The sequence below is a fragment of the Bufo bufo genome, chromosome 9, assembly GCF_905171765.1.
Source record: "Bufo bufo chromosome 9, aBufBuf1.1, whole genome shotgun sequence".
Taxonomy (NCBI): domain Eukaryota; kingdom Metazoa; phylum Chordata; class Amphibia; order Anura; family Bufonidae; genus Bufo; species Bufo bufo.
The window spans coordinates 218,183,191-218,200,787 of NC_053397.1; the positions used below are offsets into that span (position 1 = coordinate 218,183,191).

The 17,597-nt window shown below is 48.0% G+C and overlaps 1 protein-coding gene across 2 annotated transcripts in view; it reads right to left on the bottom strand.

The window, feature by feature from the left end:
• The window catches only part of PGM1 (phosphoglucomutase 1), a 35,578-nt gene that overhangs the window by 15,580 nt on the left and 2,401 nt on the right, over positions 1 to 17,597 (bottom strand). The window contains exons 1-5 of one of the 2 annotated variants that reach the window (XM_040406722.1): positions 6,445 to 6,717; positions 3,510 to 3,672; positions 2,035 to 2,181; positions 1,107 to 1,232; positions 712 to 902 (exon numbers count right to left, since the gene is read on the bottom strand). In XM_040406722.1, coding sequence (XP_040262656.1) covers positions 712 to 902; positions 1,107 to 1,232; positions 2,035 to 2,181; positions 3,510 to 3,672; positions 6,445 to 6,702 — 885 coding nt within the window. In that variant the 5' untranslated portion in view covers positions 6,703 to 6,717. Of the gene's footprint in view, positions 1 to 711; positions 903 to 1,106; positions 1,233 to 2,034; positions 2,182 to 3,509; positions 3,673 to 6,444; positions 6,718 to 17,597 lie in introns of those variants that run through there. The other variant, XM_040406721.1, reaches the window with a different exon arrangement.

Here is a 17,597-nt window from a genome sequence, read left to right on the forward strand (position 1 = left end):
ATCTGATGGTCACCGCTGTCGGCCGTATTAACTATAGTGGAGCCAATTCTTCTATCATCTGGTCACTGGGCAGGAAGTAGCTGTCTAAATACTACCACTGTCAGCAATGTTAACTTTACTGAAGCGGATTCTTCTGTCACGTGGTCACTGGACAGGAAGAAGCTGCCGGATTATAACCACTGTCAGCCATATTAATGCAAATGGATCCAACTCTTGGCACCTGGTCACTGGGCAGGAAGCAGCTATCCGATTGCTGCCCGTCCGCCACATTAACTTTACTGGACTTGGTCACTAGACAGGAAGTAGCTGACTGTTACCATTATCAGCCATATTAACTCTTCCTACCACCTGGTCAGTGGGTAGGAAGTGCCTGTATGATTCTTACCAGCATCAGCCATATTATTTCTACTGGTGTGGATTCTTGTCACTGGACAGGAAGTAGCTGTCCGACTGTTACCACTGACAGTCACACTAACGGTTATGGGGCTGATTTTACTGTCACCTTGTCACTGGACAGGAAGTAGCTGTCCAATCGTGGCCATTGTCGGCCATATTAAGTCTAGTGGAGAAAATTATTTTGTCACCTGGTCAATGGGAAGGAGGCAGCTGTCTGACATCTGCCATTCTTAGTCGTATAAATTCGGATGGGGCCGATTGTTTTGTCACCCGGACACCAGAATTACAATGACGCTCCTCTTCCATGTAACCTACCCCATCTCCATCAAAAGCTGCACCAAAGTCATGTTCTCCGGTCTTCATAGTCTCCACCAGTTCTGATGCATAGGTTAAGTTTGGGTCAGGATGGTGACCCCCAAAATCCTCCAGTGGGATGCAGTTTATGGCAGAGTTTGCAGGGGCACCAAGTTCCTCGCAGAGAATTTTCTTCACGTAGGGTCCGACAACTGGTTAACAGCAGAGACGTAAATCAGAATATACACTGTAATTATCACACTGACCAGATACACGACGTCCTGGGCAGAATACACGATCATTACTGCTCTTCAGAAACAGATCCGTGACTTAACGGGCCCCAGATAGGACTATTGCGGGGGCCACCACTTCATGCCATGAATTACAATTCCGCCACCCTGCGGTGCACGCGTTACCTCCATGCATGGCGTCAATCCGGATCTTAAGCCGGTTCTGTCCTGAGAGAAGTTCTTTTAAGGCACTGAATTCAAAGATGTTCCTCAGCATGTTCCCGTACGCCTCCACGGAGTCCACAATCTCCACTGCCGGTCAAGAGAGACAAAGACACAAGAGGACATCAGAGTCTGAGAAAATCTACCGCTCACCCGTCGTCCCCGACATCGGAGCAGAGACCTTGCACAATGAAGTTTATTAACCTGCCCTTAACCCTTTGAGGTCCAGACTATAGGGATTCTTTTTTTTCATCAACACATTCAAAAAATATTTTAATTTTTTTTATACTTTTTCTTTTCTGTGTGATGAAGTTTGAATAATGTTTCTGTCTTTTCTATAGGTCGCTACAACTGCATCTGCCAATGGTCAAGTGCCTCTGATGTACCTGGGGCCCTTGGTGAGGCTCCGGGCTGCCGCGTATACCCGTCAGCACCGCGCACTCCTCAGATGCTGCGCTTATGATGGCCTCCGATCCCGGCCATTGTGTTATGTCTGGCGGGGCCTAAAGGGGCGGAGCTTGACACAGGAACCTCCTACCCCTCCCCTTCAGGCCCTGCAATAGACATAACACAGACCACCTCTGCCAAGAACGTTCCTCTAACACCTCCCGCACACCGGCCATACATCAGTCAATGGGCCCCCGACACCCCCTATATTGTGCACTGGACGCAGGTTGGAGAAAACAGCAGTTGTTGCACATCATTCAGATACGGCTCTTTCACACACAACAGCAATGTAAAGACCTTGAAAAAAAAAAATGTAGTAAAGGTCCCCAATATGTTACAAACCGGCTATACACGCACTTGCATCGGAGCCTCCGTCCACCAGATTTGACTGCAGCAGTGTGAACAAGGCCCGAAACTGCTCGGGGACAGGGAGGCTCAATCTCACCTGTAAATGGCTTAAACTTATTCTCCAAATCAAACTGCTGCTTCCCGATGGTTGATAAGTCGACTTTGAGGTCGGGGCAGATGGCGTATTCCTCGATGGTCTTGCTGAGCTGGAAGATTTTATCAGTGATGGCTTCAGGGGCAGGACCTGCAGGAAACAAAGGGACCTTAGTGCACCTGCCAAAACCTTATCGGACCCCCTAGTGATGTGTGTCCCCTGCAAAAAATGACTTGGGGCTACGTTCACCTGTGCGGCACTAAAATCATATAGGGGAGGGCATTGTAAAACTGCAGGCGGTTTTTAAAAATAACAGGCGGGATCACTTTGCTGTTAAAAGGGGCTCTCTGAGACCAGGGACACCCCCAATGAGAAGGCTGGGTAGGGTGCCAAAAGGACTCCGGGTCCAGTGCCGGGCTGCTGTCCCTGCTGGACTGGAAGTGCGGCCTCAGCAGTACTGGGGCGTTGTTACAAAATGGCATTTTTTGTGCAGAAGATTTATTTTGTGATTCTGATGTTGCAAAATAACATTCTGTGCAACAAAATGAAGGATGTCACAAAATGAATTCTGGGCCACAAAATCAGTTCTGTAAAAAAAAAATATATAATAATTCTGTGTCACAAAATAACATTCTGTAAAGATAAAATTACTTCTGTGATTACTACATTCATTTTATGTCACAGAACACATTTTGTGTCACAAAATACTTTGCGAACAAACTGCACTCTGATATTCTGCACCGACCACTGATTGGCTGGCAGCGGTGACAGGTCTTCAATGTGTGACAGTGGGGACCAGAAGCGTCAGAAGGGCCCCCGACACTGGATCCAGATCACTGGTGACAGTCGAGTCTTTTTTAATCTGACACCATGCTCAGCCTTCTGAACATGGATTCCCGGTCTCAGGAGTTCTTTGCCATTTTCAACATCTCTGCTTGCTGTCAGTAAATGGGAACATTACTGTTTACAACCTAAGTATAATACGCCTCACAGCTGAGGGTTCGCTACCACTGTATCCAAACCTATGCACCATCAATCGCCGATATGTCCTCATGCAGGGGCATAGCTAAAGACTCATGGGCCCTGGTCTAAAGGTTCAGCTTGGGCGTTTTGTGGCTAGGGAAGCACATAGCCAAAATTTAAACAGTAGACCCCTCCCCCATGCCAAATTCTTGACCCAAGCCCTTCCCTCCAGCCAGAGCAATACCTTGACCAGCATGCACTTTCTATAATACTGGTGTCTTCGTATGGGGCGCAAGGGTCTTTGGGCCCCCTCCGGCTCCTGAGCCCGGTAGCAACTGCTACCTCTGCACCCCCTATAGCTACGCCCCTGTCCTCATGGTTTGCTACAATGTATCAGTGCAGGTGCCCGGAGTCCTCGCAGGGGACTGCACCACGTCTACAGGGGCGATTTCATTTTTCACTCCAGTTTGGCAGCCACTCGGGAAGATGTGGAGCTTCTGGTTTTTGTTTCTCACCTCCACTGGAAGTGTTGAACTTAATGCCGAAGTCTCCATTGGGGCCCCCGGGGTTGTGACTGGCTGTTAATATGATTCCACCTATAGCTTTGATTTTGCGGATGATGCAGGACACAGCGGGGGTAGAGAGGATGCCGTTCTGGCCGATGACGAGCCGACCAATCTGGAAAACAAGGGCTGATAACATGAATACAATGGGGAGGACAAAACCCTGCAGAACTTGTACACAATGCAGAGATTAAGATTTCTGACATTTTTTCTAAAATATTTGTTGAGAAATGTGATGCAGACGCCGACACACTCCTTCCCATAAACCAGCATCCAACCACTGCGTAAAATTCCAATAATCCAGCATCCATGGCATCATTAACGGGGATGTCACGCTAAAAATATTCTACATTTTTTCAAACCAGAACCTGGATCTGAATACTTTTGGAATTGAATGTAAATAAACATGTATCTGTATAGCGCCACCTGCTGTATTTTTGTTTTTCATAAGGGCTCATGCACACGACCACAAAAAACGGATCCGTGTGCATTCTGTTTTTTGTGGAATGGAACTGCCAGCGGCCATATCTACTGTTAGAAGATGTAACAGTTACAGGAAAAGAGCTGCAGCAAAAAGGACACTCTCCCTGAACTGTGACAGCGAGAGCCGCAGCAGAAAGAACACGCACATGAGCTGTGATAGGGAGAGAGCTGCAGCAGAAAGAACACGCACATGAGCTGTGATAGGGAGAGAGCTGCAGCAGAAAGAACATGCACATGAGCTGTGATAGGGAGAGAGCTGCAGCAGGAAGACACACCCCCTGAGTGGTGATAAGGAGAGACCTGAAGCAGAAAAGACATTCCCTCTAGGAAAGGACACACCCTCTGAGCTGCCAGCTTGAAAAAAAATCTAGCAGCACAATTGAAGCAATGAATGGGGAGATCTCTGCATCCATGTCAGGAACAGGGCTGATTCTAGCTTTGTTAGAAAAAGATTGTCATGTACTGTATTATTTAGATTTTTTTTACATCAGTTATGGGACCACCCCTTTAATACGATGGATTATTGGCTGACCATTGTTCCTGTTCCCAACATATCAACTTTAAGAACTTACCTAATATATTCTGACCCCAGAAAAGCGCCATCATAACAATATCAGTAGTTGTAGCCCCTTCATACACCGAGATGTACACCCCAGGTGCACAGGGATTGTATGGGGGCTTGCACCCTCTGTCTGTCTGTTATACACACACACACACACCCCTCCCCCTGTGGGGCTCCAAGCAGCTGTCATGGCAGCCAGAGGCCTAGTGAAGGCGCTTCTATTGAGCCCTGTGGCAGGTTTTAATAGGATTCTGCTTCACAAGCACAATACTCTGCAATACAGAAGTACTGCAGCACATTCTAGAAATGATCACAGGTATACAACCCCTAGGGGGACATAAATAAAAAAAAGTTTTAAAGTAATTTAAAAATCATAAAAAAACACATTAAAAATTATCAAAAACCTTTCCCCATTTATCATGTTAAAAATAGTTATATAGTAGGAACATATGATAACAGAAAAATAAATGTCATAAAAAAATGTCAAATCTACTTCAAAATAGTACTGATAAATACTATAATTTGCCCTGCACGAAACAAGCCCCCAAACAGCTCAACAGAAAAATGCTATTATTTTTTAAGTGGTTAATATTTTTAAAGCAGTAAAACATTAAACAAACAAAACATATAACTTTATTATTCCCATAACGGTATCTCAGAATGTCATTCTTAGGGTACTTTCACACTAGCGTTTTTCTTTTCCGGCGCTGAGTTCCGTCCTAGGGGCTCAAATCCGGAAAAGAACTGATCAGTTTTATCCCCATGCATTCTGAATGGAGAGCAGTCCGTTCAGGATGTCTTCAGTTCAGTCTTTTTGACTGATCAGGCTTTTCAGAAAAACGTAGCATGCTGTATTTTTACCTCCGGCCAAAAATCCTGAACACTTTGACTGAACGCCGGATCAGGCCTTTTTCCCATTGACTTGCATTAACGCCGGATCTGGCGCTCTGTGTTCAGTCAAAACGGATCCGGCTTTTGCATGTTAAAACCGGAAAATGTGAAAAAAAAGTTAAAGTCCATAAATGGCGGATCCGTTTTTTCCGATGCATTTTTTCATTGTGATCAAAATCCTGATCAGGATTTAAATGTAATCAGTTTTCACACGTTTTTCCGGATCCGGCGGGCAGTTCCGGTGTCGGAATTGAACGCCGGATTAAAACAACGCTAGTGTGAAAGTAGCCTTTACTCTACAGTGAATGCTGTAGAAATAAATAAATAAATAAATAAATAATAATAAAATAAAAAATAAGCATAATGGGGAGTTTCATTTCCATTCTACTTACTAATCAATGCATAAATATATATATAAAAAAAATTTAATTGGTAAAACTATTGAACATAATAAATATGCACATCCAAATAAAAAAAATAAAAAATATGCAAAAAAATAAAAAAGGTGTTGTAGTATAAATCATATCACTACCAGAAAAAAAAACTAAATACTGTGTATGACATACTTGGTAGATCCTCCGCACTAAAAATTAATGTGACTACAAAGTGGAATCATCGCTCAGTCATTCACGCCTCTTGTCAAATGTAAAATCTCACTCATTCATGGAATCTTAAAAGCTTCCGCTACAATGTGACTTACCGGGAGGGGCTCAAAAACTAATTAAAAAATAAGAATAATATCCTAAAAAAAGATAAAATAAATAAATACATTTTATAAATATTTATAAACAAGAACATGTTACAAGTTACTGAAAAATATTTTAAATTTACTTTACATAAAAAAAATAAAAAAAATAAAAAATGCATAAAATTATAAAAAATAAAATTTGCAGTAAATAAACAGCTTTTTCTGTAAAGAAGACCGATGTCACCACAGTCAGTGATACCCACCCCATTTGCAGCCGCCATCTGAACTATAGTTTTAATCGCCGATTTATTAAAATATCTGCCGTCTCCGCCGACGACCATAGTCGATCCCTGACGATCCCGGAGGTCGATGGAAAAGAAAATGCTCTGGATGAAATTCTGAAGGTAGCTTCTCTTGGTCTCGAAATAATAAGTCTTCTTTCTCAGCCCGCTGGTTCCCGGTCTCTGGTCATTGTACGGCGCCGTTGGTAACGTCAGTAATGGGATAGGGCCGTCATCCATAGCGCTAATTCATAGAGGCCGCGCAGTAAAAAATAATAATAATTACAAGTGTATAAAAATTTCAAGAAAAATAAAAAGGAAAGGGGGAGAAATGCAAGAAACTGATTTAAGCAGCAGCAATGTCAAAGACATTCGACGAGGAGAGACCAAAAATAGCCTCCTGGATGCGAGGACGATGTGGTTTCTAAGTGTAACTGAAGAACGCTTCGTCCACATGTCTTCAACCGTCAATGTCACAGGAGGGAATATAAACGTATGCATGGATTTTACTTTACACCTTCGCAGGATAATCCACCGCTCATGTTCATCCCGTGCAAGGTGAGAAAGGATGATCCCCCCTGCTTTAAATGGTGACTGAGCGGAAGGGGCAGAAAACCAGGAGTATTCCAGGATTCACCCAGTAGCCTTGGTCTGGTGCCAGCGAACGTGAGGCAGAGATTGTTTGAGGGTGACAAATGCAGACGAGCCGGGTCTTCACCTGCGTCCTGAGACCACCGCAAAATCAGGATTAAGCATCAACGTTCAAGTCTTGACTGATGAATATGTAGGTTTTGTCCCATCACCATTTATATTGACAAGATCGGTCTCCAAAGATATTGTTGCACCCAAACCTGTAAGAACACAAACTGCACCAACACCCCCACCGTGTCCTAACACCACAAAACCACCTGGATAGCTTCAGACTGTTATCCTGCAACAGACCAAGGGATCCCAGTACTGCCCTGCTCTATAGTGCCCCTCCAATACATACTGGTTATTCTAGGTACTGCCCTGCTCTATAGTGCCCCTTCACTACATACTGGTTATCCTAGGTACTGCCCTGCTCTATAGTGCCCCTCCACTACATACTGGTTATTCTAGGTACTGCCCTGCTCTATAGTGCCCCTCCAATACATACTGGTTATTCTAGGTACTGCCCTGCTCTATAGTGCCCCTTCACTACATACTGGTTATCCTAGGTACTGCCCTGCTCTATAGTGCCCCTTCACTACATATTGGTTATTCTAGGTACTGTCCTGCTCTATAGTGCCCCTCCAATACATACTGGTTATTCTAGGTACTGCCCTGCTCTATAGTGCCCCTTCACTACATACTGGTTATCCTAGGTACTGCCCTGCTCTATAGTGCCCCTTCACTACATACTGGTTATCCTAGGTACTGCCCTGCTCTATAGTGCCCCTTCACTACATATTGGTTATTCTAGGTACTGTCCTGCTCTATAGTGCCCCTCCACTACATATTGGTTATTCTAGGTACTGCCCTGCTCTATAGTGCCCCTCCACTACATACTGGTTATTCTAGGTACTGCCCTGCTCTATAGTGCCCCTCCACTACATACTGGTTATTCTAGGTACTGCCCTGCTCTATAGTGCCCCTCCAATACATACTGGTTATCCTAGGTACTGCCCTGCTCTATAGTGCCCCTCCACTACATACTGGTTATTCTAGGTACTGCCCTGCTCTATAGTGCCCCTCCACTACATACTGGTTATTCTAGGTACTGCCCTGCTCTATAGTGCCCCTCTACTATTACCAGACATCCCAGGTACTGCCCTGCTCTATAGTGCCCGTCTACCATATACTGGTTACCCCCAGTACTGCCCTGCTCTCTAGTGCCCCTCTACTACATACCAGTGATCCCAAGTACAGTCTGCTCTCTAGTACCTTTGTACTATATATCCTGCATCCCAGGCACTGTCCTGCTCTCTAGTGTCTCTTCTGCAGGTATCTCAGGTACTGCTATACTCTCTCGTCTCAGGTGTTACCTGCAGGAGAGACACTAGAGAGCAGGACAGCTCAGCTATTACCCTGCTCTGCCATCTCTCCTGCATGTATTCCAGGTACTGCCCTGCTCTCTCTCCTGCAGGTCTCCCAAGTACTGTCTTGCTCTCTAGTCTCTCTCTCCTGCAGGTATCCCAGGCGTTGTCCTGCTCTCGTCTCTCTCTCTCCTGCAGGTCTTCCAGGCACTGTCCTGCTCTCGTCTCTCTCTCTCCTGCAGGTCTTCCAGGCACTGTCCTGCTCTCTAGGCTCTCTCTCCTGCAGGTCTTCCAGGCACTGTCCTGCTCTCTAGTCTCTCTCTCCTGCAGGTCTCCCCGGCGCTGTCCTGCTCTCTAGTCTCTCTCTCCTGCAGGTCTCCCAGGCACTGTCCTGCTCTCTAGTCTCTCTCTCCTGCAGGTCTCCCAGGCACTGTCCTGCTCTCTAGTCTCTCTCTCCTGCAGGTCTCCCCGGCGCTGTCCTGCTCTCTAGTCTCTCTCTCCTGCAGGTCTTCCCGGCGCTGTCCTGCTCTCTAGTCTCTCTCTCCTGCAGGTCTCCCCGGCGCTGTCCTGCTCTCTAGTCTCTCTCTCCTGCAGGTCTCCCAGGCACTGTCCTGCTCTCTAGTCTCTCTCTCCTGCAGGTCTCCCCGGCGCTGTCCTGCTCTCTAGTCTCTCTCTCCTGCAGGTCTCCCCGGCGCTGTCCTGCTCTCTAGTCTCTCTCTCCTGCAGGTCTCCCAGGCACTGTCCTGCTCTCTAGTCTCTCTCTCCTGCAGGTCTCCCAGGCACTGTCCTGCTCTCTAGTCTCTCTCTCAGCAGGTCTCCCCGGCGCTGTCCTGCTCTCTAGTCACTCTCTCCTGCAGGTCTACCCGGCGCTGTCCTGCTCTCTAGTCTCTCTCTCCTGCAGGTCTCCCAGGCACTGTCCTGCTCTCTAGTCTCTCTCTCCTGCAGGTCTCCCCGGTGCGGTCCTGCTCTCTAGTCTCTCTCTCCTGCAGGTCTCCCCGGCGCTGTCCTGCTCTCTAGTCTCTCTCTCCTGCAGGTCTCCCAAGCACTGTCCTGCTCACCAAATGTTTCTTTTTCCTTCATGCCCGGTTAGAACAGCAGACACTGCGTCGTGATATGTGGGCACAGGAAGCTGGCACTGCCACCAGTCAATGATGAATCTGAAGACCCTGCTCTCCTGCGGTCTGCTCTTCCATATATTTGTGCATTGAGGTAAATGCTGGAATCTCCTTCTGGTCAGTAATTTGTCAGAGGTAACGTCTGTGGTTATAGTAGCTCCTCTGTAACTGGACCCAACCCCGACACCTGTTTCTCTTCCCTGCTCGCTGACCTTTGCACAGAGTCCACAAGATGGGGGATAGGTGGACGCAGTCTGGTATTTAGTTCCCAAGTCCCGTAACTTAATCCTTTCTAAGTTTATTAAGGTCACAGAAAGAAAAATCTGCCCATTAGTGACAGAGACAGGACTGTAAATAGGAGCGCACCTCCTCGGAGCGCCACATGGAGACAGACGGATCCCGAGCCATTCACTTCCAATGCGGTACATTTATATAGTGGCTAAACTATAGTCACATTCTGTACAGTGGCGTTAAAGGGGGGATCCCATGACTAATAAAAAATCTAAATCATATAGTACAGGGATGGCCAACCTGTAAAACTGCAACTCTCACCATTCCCTGCTGTAGGGAGTGTGGGCATCCTGGGAGTTGTAGTTTTGCAACAGCTGGAGAGCCTCAGATTGGCCATCCCCGATATAGTACATGCCAATCTCTTTCTAACAAAGCTAGAACCAGCCCTGCACCTCACATGGATCCAGAGATCTCCACATTCATTGCTCTGCTAGATTTGAATCAAGCTGAGAGTTCAGGGGAGTGTCCTTTCTGCTGCAGTTCTCTCCCTATCACAGCTCAGGGGACGTGTCCATTCTGCTGCAGTTCTCTCCCTATCACAGCTCAGGGGACGTGTCCTTTCTCCTGCAGTTCTCTCCCCATCACAGCTCAGGAGGCAGCTGAAGGATGAAACTGAGCATGTGCGGCCATCTCAGTGAGCAGGACAAAGAAATAAGAAAAATAACAAACAGCAGGTGGCGCTATACAGATACATTTTATTGAATAACTCAGTGGCTATGCTAAATTTTTAATTACATGCAATTACAAAAGTATTCAGATCCAGGTGCTGGTTTGAAAACTGGAATATTTTTCGTGGGACGACCCCTTTAATGATTCACGTGAATCGGGCATTATTAGTTGCCTGTTCAGCTGCTTTCTAGAGCTCAGAATCAGCCACGTTTTCCACAATTTAAACACTTTTACCATCACGACTATATCGCAGCCAGTTCTCAGCATGTATAATACTATACTAGATTTTAAACAGTGACAAATAGCCGCAGGGCACGCAGCACCATTTATAAGGACCACCATTGTTTTATTCTATATTGTTTGATTTCCTTTGGAATAAATGCCACCACTATTAAATATATATTTTATAATATATTGTGTTTACTGGTTCATTGAGACTCGAGACACCTTACTTATTCTATAACCTGAGGTGTCAGAGGCTGCAAACTGGATGAATCCAGAAAACTGGGGCTCAGGGTAAAGGGTTCCACCTGGTGGTGAAACTGGCGAACTACATCCATGAAATCTGAACTGGTCTCTCTGGAAATACAATCCAGGTTAACACGTTGTGGCTTTGCAGCTGCTATGGGGATTTTGTGGTTGTTTTAGATCAGTCTTGATAAATTGCTGCCCTTAAAGGGCTTCTGTCACCCCCCAAACGGCAATTTTCAGTATTGGACTTAATATAATTGCTAATGTACGCAGAGTCCATATATGCCCCTCTTACCTCTGGCTGTGCTTTAAATTCTTTATAAATAGTACTTTTGTGATATGCAAATTTCTTCACTACCAGCAAGTTAGGCGGTTACTTGCTGGTAGCCGCCGCATCCTCGGTCTAAAAAAAAACGCCCCCTCCTCCACTTGATTGACAGGGCCAGCGAGCGCTCTCCTTACCAGCGATGCCGGCGTCTTCTCTTCCGGGTGTAGGGCCGACGTCATCGGCGCAGGCGCACTGAGAAAGGAGCAGCCAAGCAAGGGTCCTTCTCTCAGAGCGCCTGCGCCGAATGAGGACCAGTACGGCGCAGCCGCGGTATTTCAGCTGCAGACAGGGCCAGCGGAAGGAGGAGATCGCTCGCTGGCCCTGTCAATCAGACGCCACAGTCAATAGCAACAAGGGGTTCAGACAGAGGCGGGGGGCTCCTTGTCACTCATCGGCCACCACAGAACGCAGCTGCCATGGCTTTGATGCAGAAAAAAAAAACACCACAGTGCGAACATAGGCAATAATTGGCGATATTATGGGGCATGGAGCGGATTGTACAGTCGTGCAAAAAAAAGAAAGAAACTGAGGTTTGTTTGTAAAACCTCTGCAACCTTTGATCAGGACGTGAAGTTTTACTGCAGAACATCCAAGGCCAAAAACACTTCACCTCCGCTCCCATGTCACGGGCTTCAAATATTGAATTTTTCAGGTTAAGGTCCCATGCACACGACCATATGCGTTCTGCAGTCCACAAACCGCGGATCCCGGACGTCTGCATGCTGCTGCTTCTTCTTTTTTTTATAAACTCCTGTAGAAATGTCCTATCCTCGTCTGCAAAACAGGACACATTCTATATTTTTTACGGGCTGGCGAAACGGACATACGGATGTGGACATCTTCTGTGGCCCCATTGAAACGAACGGGTCAGCAAACAATCTGTAAAAAAGGCAGATAGGATGCGGGACAAAAAGTGCAAAACCAGGCTAACCCGGGGGGGCGATACGGTTTTGGGTGTAGGTCACAGGTATATTCAATGCCAATATGATTCTTCTTCTTCTTCTTCTTCTTCTTCTTCATCCTCCTCCTCCTCCTATAGAGGAGAATTACACTCCCTGATAATGGATTGTATTTTTAGAAAGTTAAATGGGATTGATTAAGTCCCAGCCGCATTCAATAACGACTTGGACAAGGTCTCCTGAAAGTGCGGAAGCAGCGCACACTACCAACCCCCCCCCCCCCCCCCCAAGATCCGTCATCAGCAAAGGGGGAGAAAAAAAAAAAGCGTAATCATTATATAATGACGAGAGTCTGCGTGAAAACGCAGCAAAGCAGAGCGGGCGCCAGCACCCCTTACGTCAGGGAGTAAAGCACCCCCCTCCCTGGATAGCCCCTGTTAATATTCCCTATCCTGGGATCCCAAAATCTAAACCTCTCCCCATTATGGAGAATGGAAAGAATGCTGGTGCCCCCACATTACTCCAACTCATTGGGGGCCATTTACCAAGACCGGCTCTTTAAGATCTCAGATCCCCCCCTTCCCAGGCAGGTCTGATCATAAATTAGGAGTACCGCCATCTGGCCGTATTCCTGGAGTAAAAACGACTCCGTTTCTACACCTGTACCTGTTCGAAAATGTGTCGGGCCAAATGTCCCACCCTCGACGCTCCCAAGTGCTAAGGACGGCGCAAAAAATCGTCCATGCAACAAAATATTGTCACACCGGCATTTAAAGAGTCGCAAAAAAGGGGTCTTGCAACTTTTTATACACCAAAAACTGGTGTAGTGCAGTTAGTAAATGACCCCCATTCTTCCCTTCTCTCCGGGAAAAAGGGGAGACCTCCCGGACATCCAAAAGAGAAGAGTTGTCAAATCTACTGAGCGCTGCCGAAATCTCCCAGAAGGAAGCGGTTCTCTTCCCTGACACTGAATGCTGCAGAAGCAGGCTCAGCCCCGGCATCGGGACGCACTACTGTGTGCAGAAGCAGGCTCAGCCCCGGCATCGGGACGCACTACTGTGTGCAGAAGCAGGCTCAGCCCCGGCATCGGGACGCACTACTGTGTGCAGAAGCAGGCTCAGCCCCGGCATCGGGACGCACTACTGTGTGCAGAAGCAGGCTCAGCCCCGGCATCGGGACGCACTACTGTGTGCAGAAGCAGGCTCAGCCCCGGCATCGGGACGCACTACTGTGTGCAGAAGCAGGCTCAGCCCCGGCATCGGGACGCACTACTGTGTGCAGAAGCAGGCTCAGCCCCGGCATCGGGACGCACTACTGTGTGCAGAAGCAGGCTCAGCCCCGGCATCGGGAAGCACTACTGTGTGCAGAAGCAGGCTCAGCCCCGGCATCGGGACGCACTACTGTGTGCAGAAGCAGGCTCAGCCCCGGCATCGGGACGCACTACTGTGTGCAGAAGCAGGCTCAGCCCCGCCATCGGGACGCACTACTGTGTGCAGAAGCAGGCTCAGCCCCGCCATCGGGACGCACTACTGTGTGCAGAAGCAGGCTCAGCCCCGCCATCGGGACGCACTACTGTGTGCAGAAGCAGGCTCAGCCCCGCCATCGGGACGCACTACTGTGTGCAGAAGCAGGCTCAGCCCCGGCATCAGGACGCACTACTGTGTGCAGCAGCGGAAACGTACCCTCAGTGGGGACGGGTATATGACACATGGGGTCTTTTATTTATTTTTTCCAGGGCCACTTTAAATTTCCAGTTCTCCCCTGGTCTCTACAGGGGGGGGGGGGGGAGATCTGGGAGTTCAGATCAGGGGTCTTCATAGATGGGTGGCCCGGCCTGGGGTCTATATAGATGAGGAGGTCTGGGGTTTGTATAGATATAGTCTGGTCTGGGGTCTCTATAGATCTGGGGCCTGGTTTTGGGGCTGTCCTGCAGTCTATATAGTTGGGGGCATCTGGTCTGGGGTCTCTATAAAAGAGCTGGCTCTATATAATAGAGGCCAACTCTGGCATCTGTATTCATTTTGAGTTTTGCTGAGGGGAGTCATACGATGCAAATGTTGAAGTTAGGGGGGTCTACATTCCCATTTTCGGACTCTCCTTGACGTCCCTTCTAATGCCCGCTTGTGGTTCTACCAACCAGAGATCGTTGTAAAGTCCTATAGTAATCAGAGATTTGGTTCAATCGGACCTTGATGGGTTTGGGTGCAGCCACAATCCAGACCCCATAACGGCTGTGTCATCGGCCTACAGTGACGGGACGATCAGCGCCGATCAGCTCACAGGGCTGAATCTCCACCGCCTGGAGCAGAAGTTTTTACCCGGTGATTCATCGGCTGAACAGGAGGGCGCGGCAATGACATTAGTAATCCGTGGATCTGTACGAGAGCCAAAACTGCTCGCCATCGCTCCGGGATTCAGAAACTGCCACCCTGTGTCAGGGCAGGTATCAGAGGGCGTGGTTCCATTTACCTGCTGATACATTGGGGGGGGGGGGGGGGATTTATCAATACTAGTGTATGGGAGGGAGGGGGAGGGTGCAGGAGCAGCCAATCGTCCTGCTGTCACTGGACCGGGGCTCAGAGCTGTCAATCACACTGCAGTCCCGCCCACATGCAGCTGCTCGGCAGTGTAAACTATGGGGAGAAAAGTCATTTTGTTTTGAAGTGTGCCTTCAGGGAAACTCTCCCAACCAGACATCAGGAGTAGGGCGCTACAACTGCACGCTGGGTGGCACAGTTGTCAAGGAAACCATAGGATGCCCGGCATGTATCCTAATATTTAGGACCGCTGTATGGTACTTGCTGTGCGTTGTACAGTTGCCCAATACATAAACCTATGGGAAAAACTGCAAAAAAAATAAAAAAATTACAAAAAATAAAATACACCATAAAAAAAAGCATATGGAAAAAAAACCTCCAAATAATAAAAACACTATAATGCAGCCTCTCTGATGCCAGTCAGTGCGCCCTCCTTCCTCACTAATCAATGGCACATTGACAGGGTGTGCGGCAGATCGCTGCATCCTTACTGCTGCACAATCACTGTGAAAATGCAACAAAACTGCAGCTCTCTGCCGCACCATGTGAATGCGCCCTGAAAGTGAGCACGCTCAGCTGTTTTTTCATCTCACATGCACTAAACACGTCTACCCCTCTGACCAGAACAGACACCCCCATAGTCCCAGCAGACAGACCCCCACTATTCGCAGGAGCGTTCCTTTTTTAGGCTCTTGTGCAGGAGACGCTCAAGGAAACCTATTGAAAACGAACAGAGCACAATCCGAGGCCTCGTGCCAGAGACCTCGGATTCATGGCAGCCCTGGTCACGGCAGTATAACTCAAGTGTTCATGTTTTTTTTTTATGTAATACTACATACGACCTGTAGTGGCCACTGCAGAAGAGATGCCTGGCTGGTTGAGGCTTCCCCTGGCAAAATCAACTGCTTGCCTGGGGTGCTGGAGGCATCCACATCTTCAAAGTTGTTGACTCTTTAAAAGGGGTGTTCAGGGTTTCAAAAACACATTCACTCCCCCCCCCCCCAGCTTCATCAGATGCTCTGGTGGTCCCTACTGGTCCTGCAGGGATGAGGTTAAGTATATCATTCATGTGACTGCTGCAGCCAATCACCGGCTTCAGCAGTGACACTTTGAATGTTCAGTGTGTTTCCACTGAGGTCAGTGACTGGCTGCAGCAGTCATATGAATGATGCAGGGACGACCAGAGTGTCAGCTCTGCAGTCTAACTGTCCTGATCCCTCTTTGTGACATGTCTGACAGTAAGTGACTTCACCTGTACGTCATCAGGCCGCGCGCAACGACGAGGCGTCGTTATCTGTGTAGTAACAGGAGGAAGTTTAGCAAGCGGCAGTCACATCCCCGGTAAATTGTTACATTGCGGCGAGATCTTACTACATTGTTACATTGTGTCCACACACAAAAATAGGACATGTTCTATAATCTGCGGAGAAGCCGCACGGAGGACACCCGTCCGTGCGCGGTCCTCATTTTTTGCGGCCCCATAGTAATGAATGGGTGCAGATCGGAAGAAAATACGGTCGTGTGAACGCTCCCTAAGGATGAAGATAAGGTCCTATCCACAAGACGTGTCCGTTTTGCGGCTTTCATGCGCAAAAGATAAGACATGTCTTGCGGATCGCGGAGACACTGAAGTCAATGGGTGCGTACCGTGATGCGGGGTGCACACCTCATTTGTCCGTGTTTTGAGGATCTGTGGTTTGTTGTCCGCAAAATGAACATGGAGGCTTTTTTTGCCTTCCTTGAAAACACCGCCCTAGTACAGACAACGACAGAACGAGCTGCGGACCTGAAATACGGACATCAAAAGCCATGTACAGTTTAGATCCAGATTCAGACTCAAACCGAGGGAGATGAGTAACTCGACTGCGGCATCAGACTACACAGAGTCTGCTTGTAGTCTGTTACCATGGAGACACATAGGAGATGAATGCACAAAAATGATACATTTTCTATTAAGGCTTTTTACAAAGCAACTACGTTGTTTTGTTTTTTTATTCTGGATGCACGGAAACATAAAAAAACACAGACGCCTGAACCGGTTGACAACTACCGTCCTCTCCGGAACTTCCATATGGACTTGTGTAAATGAGGCCTCTCGGGCATCCCATAGAGATGAATGTAGCAGTAACGTGCTTACTCAAACTGGTGCTCAATTCTGGGGATATGTGGCCCCCAGTTGTCGGATTCCCACTGATTGAATGGGGGGGGGGGGGGCGCTCACGGACAAGGAGTGGACACATAGGGTTGGAGGCACACAGATCAGGTACAGGGTCATAACAAGAAATGCAGAAACCGTCAGAAGGATCAGTCAGGAGTGCGAAGACCTACATATAAAGTCCCTGCAGATTCTGAGCTCGCGGATACCATTCATCCTCATTCTGAGCCAGCAGGGAGGGTCAAGGGCAATATGGCGGCATAGGCTGGGGTGCAATAGTCTGCAGGGCTGTAAATGCTGGGGTGCAATGGGATACAGGTCAGTGAGTGCAGGGGTACAATAGTCTGCAGGGCTGTAAATGCTGGGATGCAATGGGATACAGGTCAGTGAGTGCAGGGGTGCAATAGTCTGCAGGGCTGTAAATGCTGGGGTGCAATGGGATACAGGTCAGGGAGTGCAGGGGTGCAATAGTCTGCAGGGCTGTAAATGCTGGGGTGCAATGGGATACAGGTCAGGGAGTGCAGGGGTGCAATAGTCTGCAGGGCTGTAAATGCTGGGGTGCAATGGGATACAGGTCAGGGAGTGCAGGGGTGCAATAGTCTGCAGGGCTGTAAATGCTGGGGTGAAATGGGATACAGATCAGTTTCCCAGTCACATAGGTGGATGTGCACTG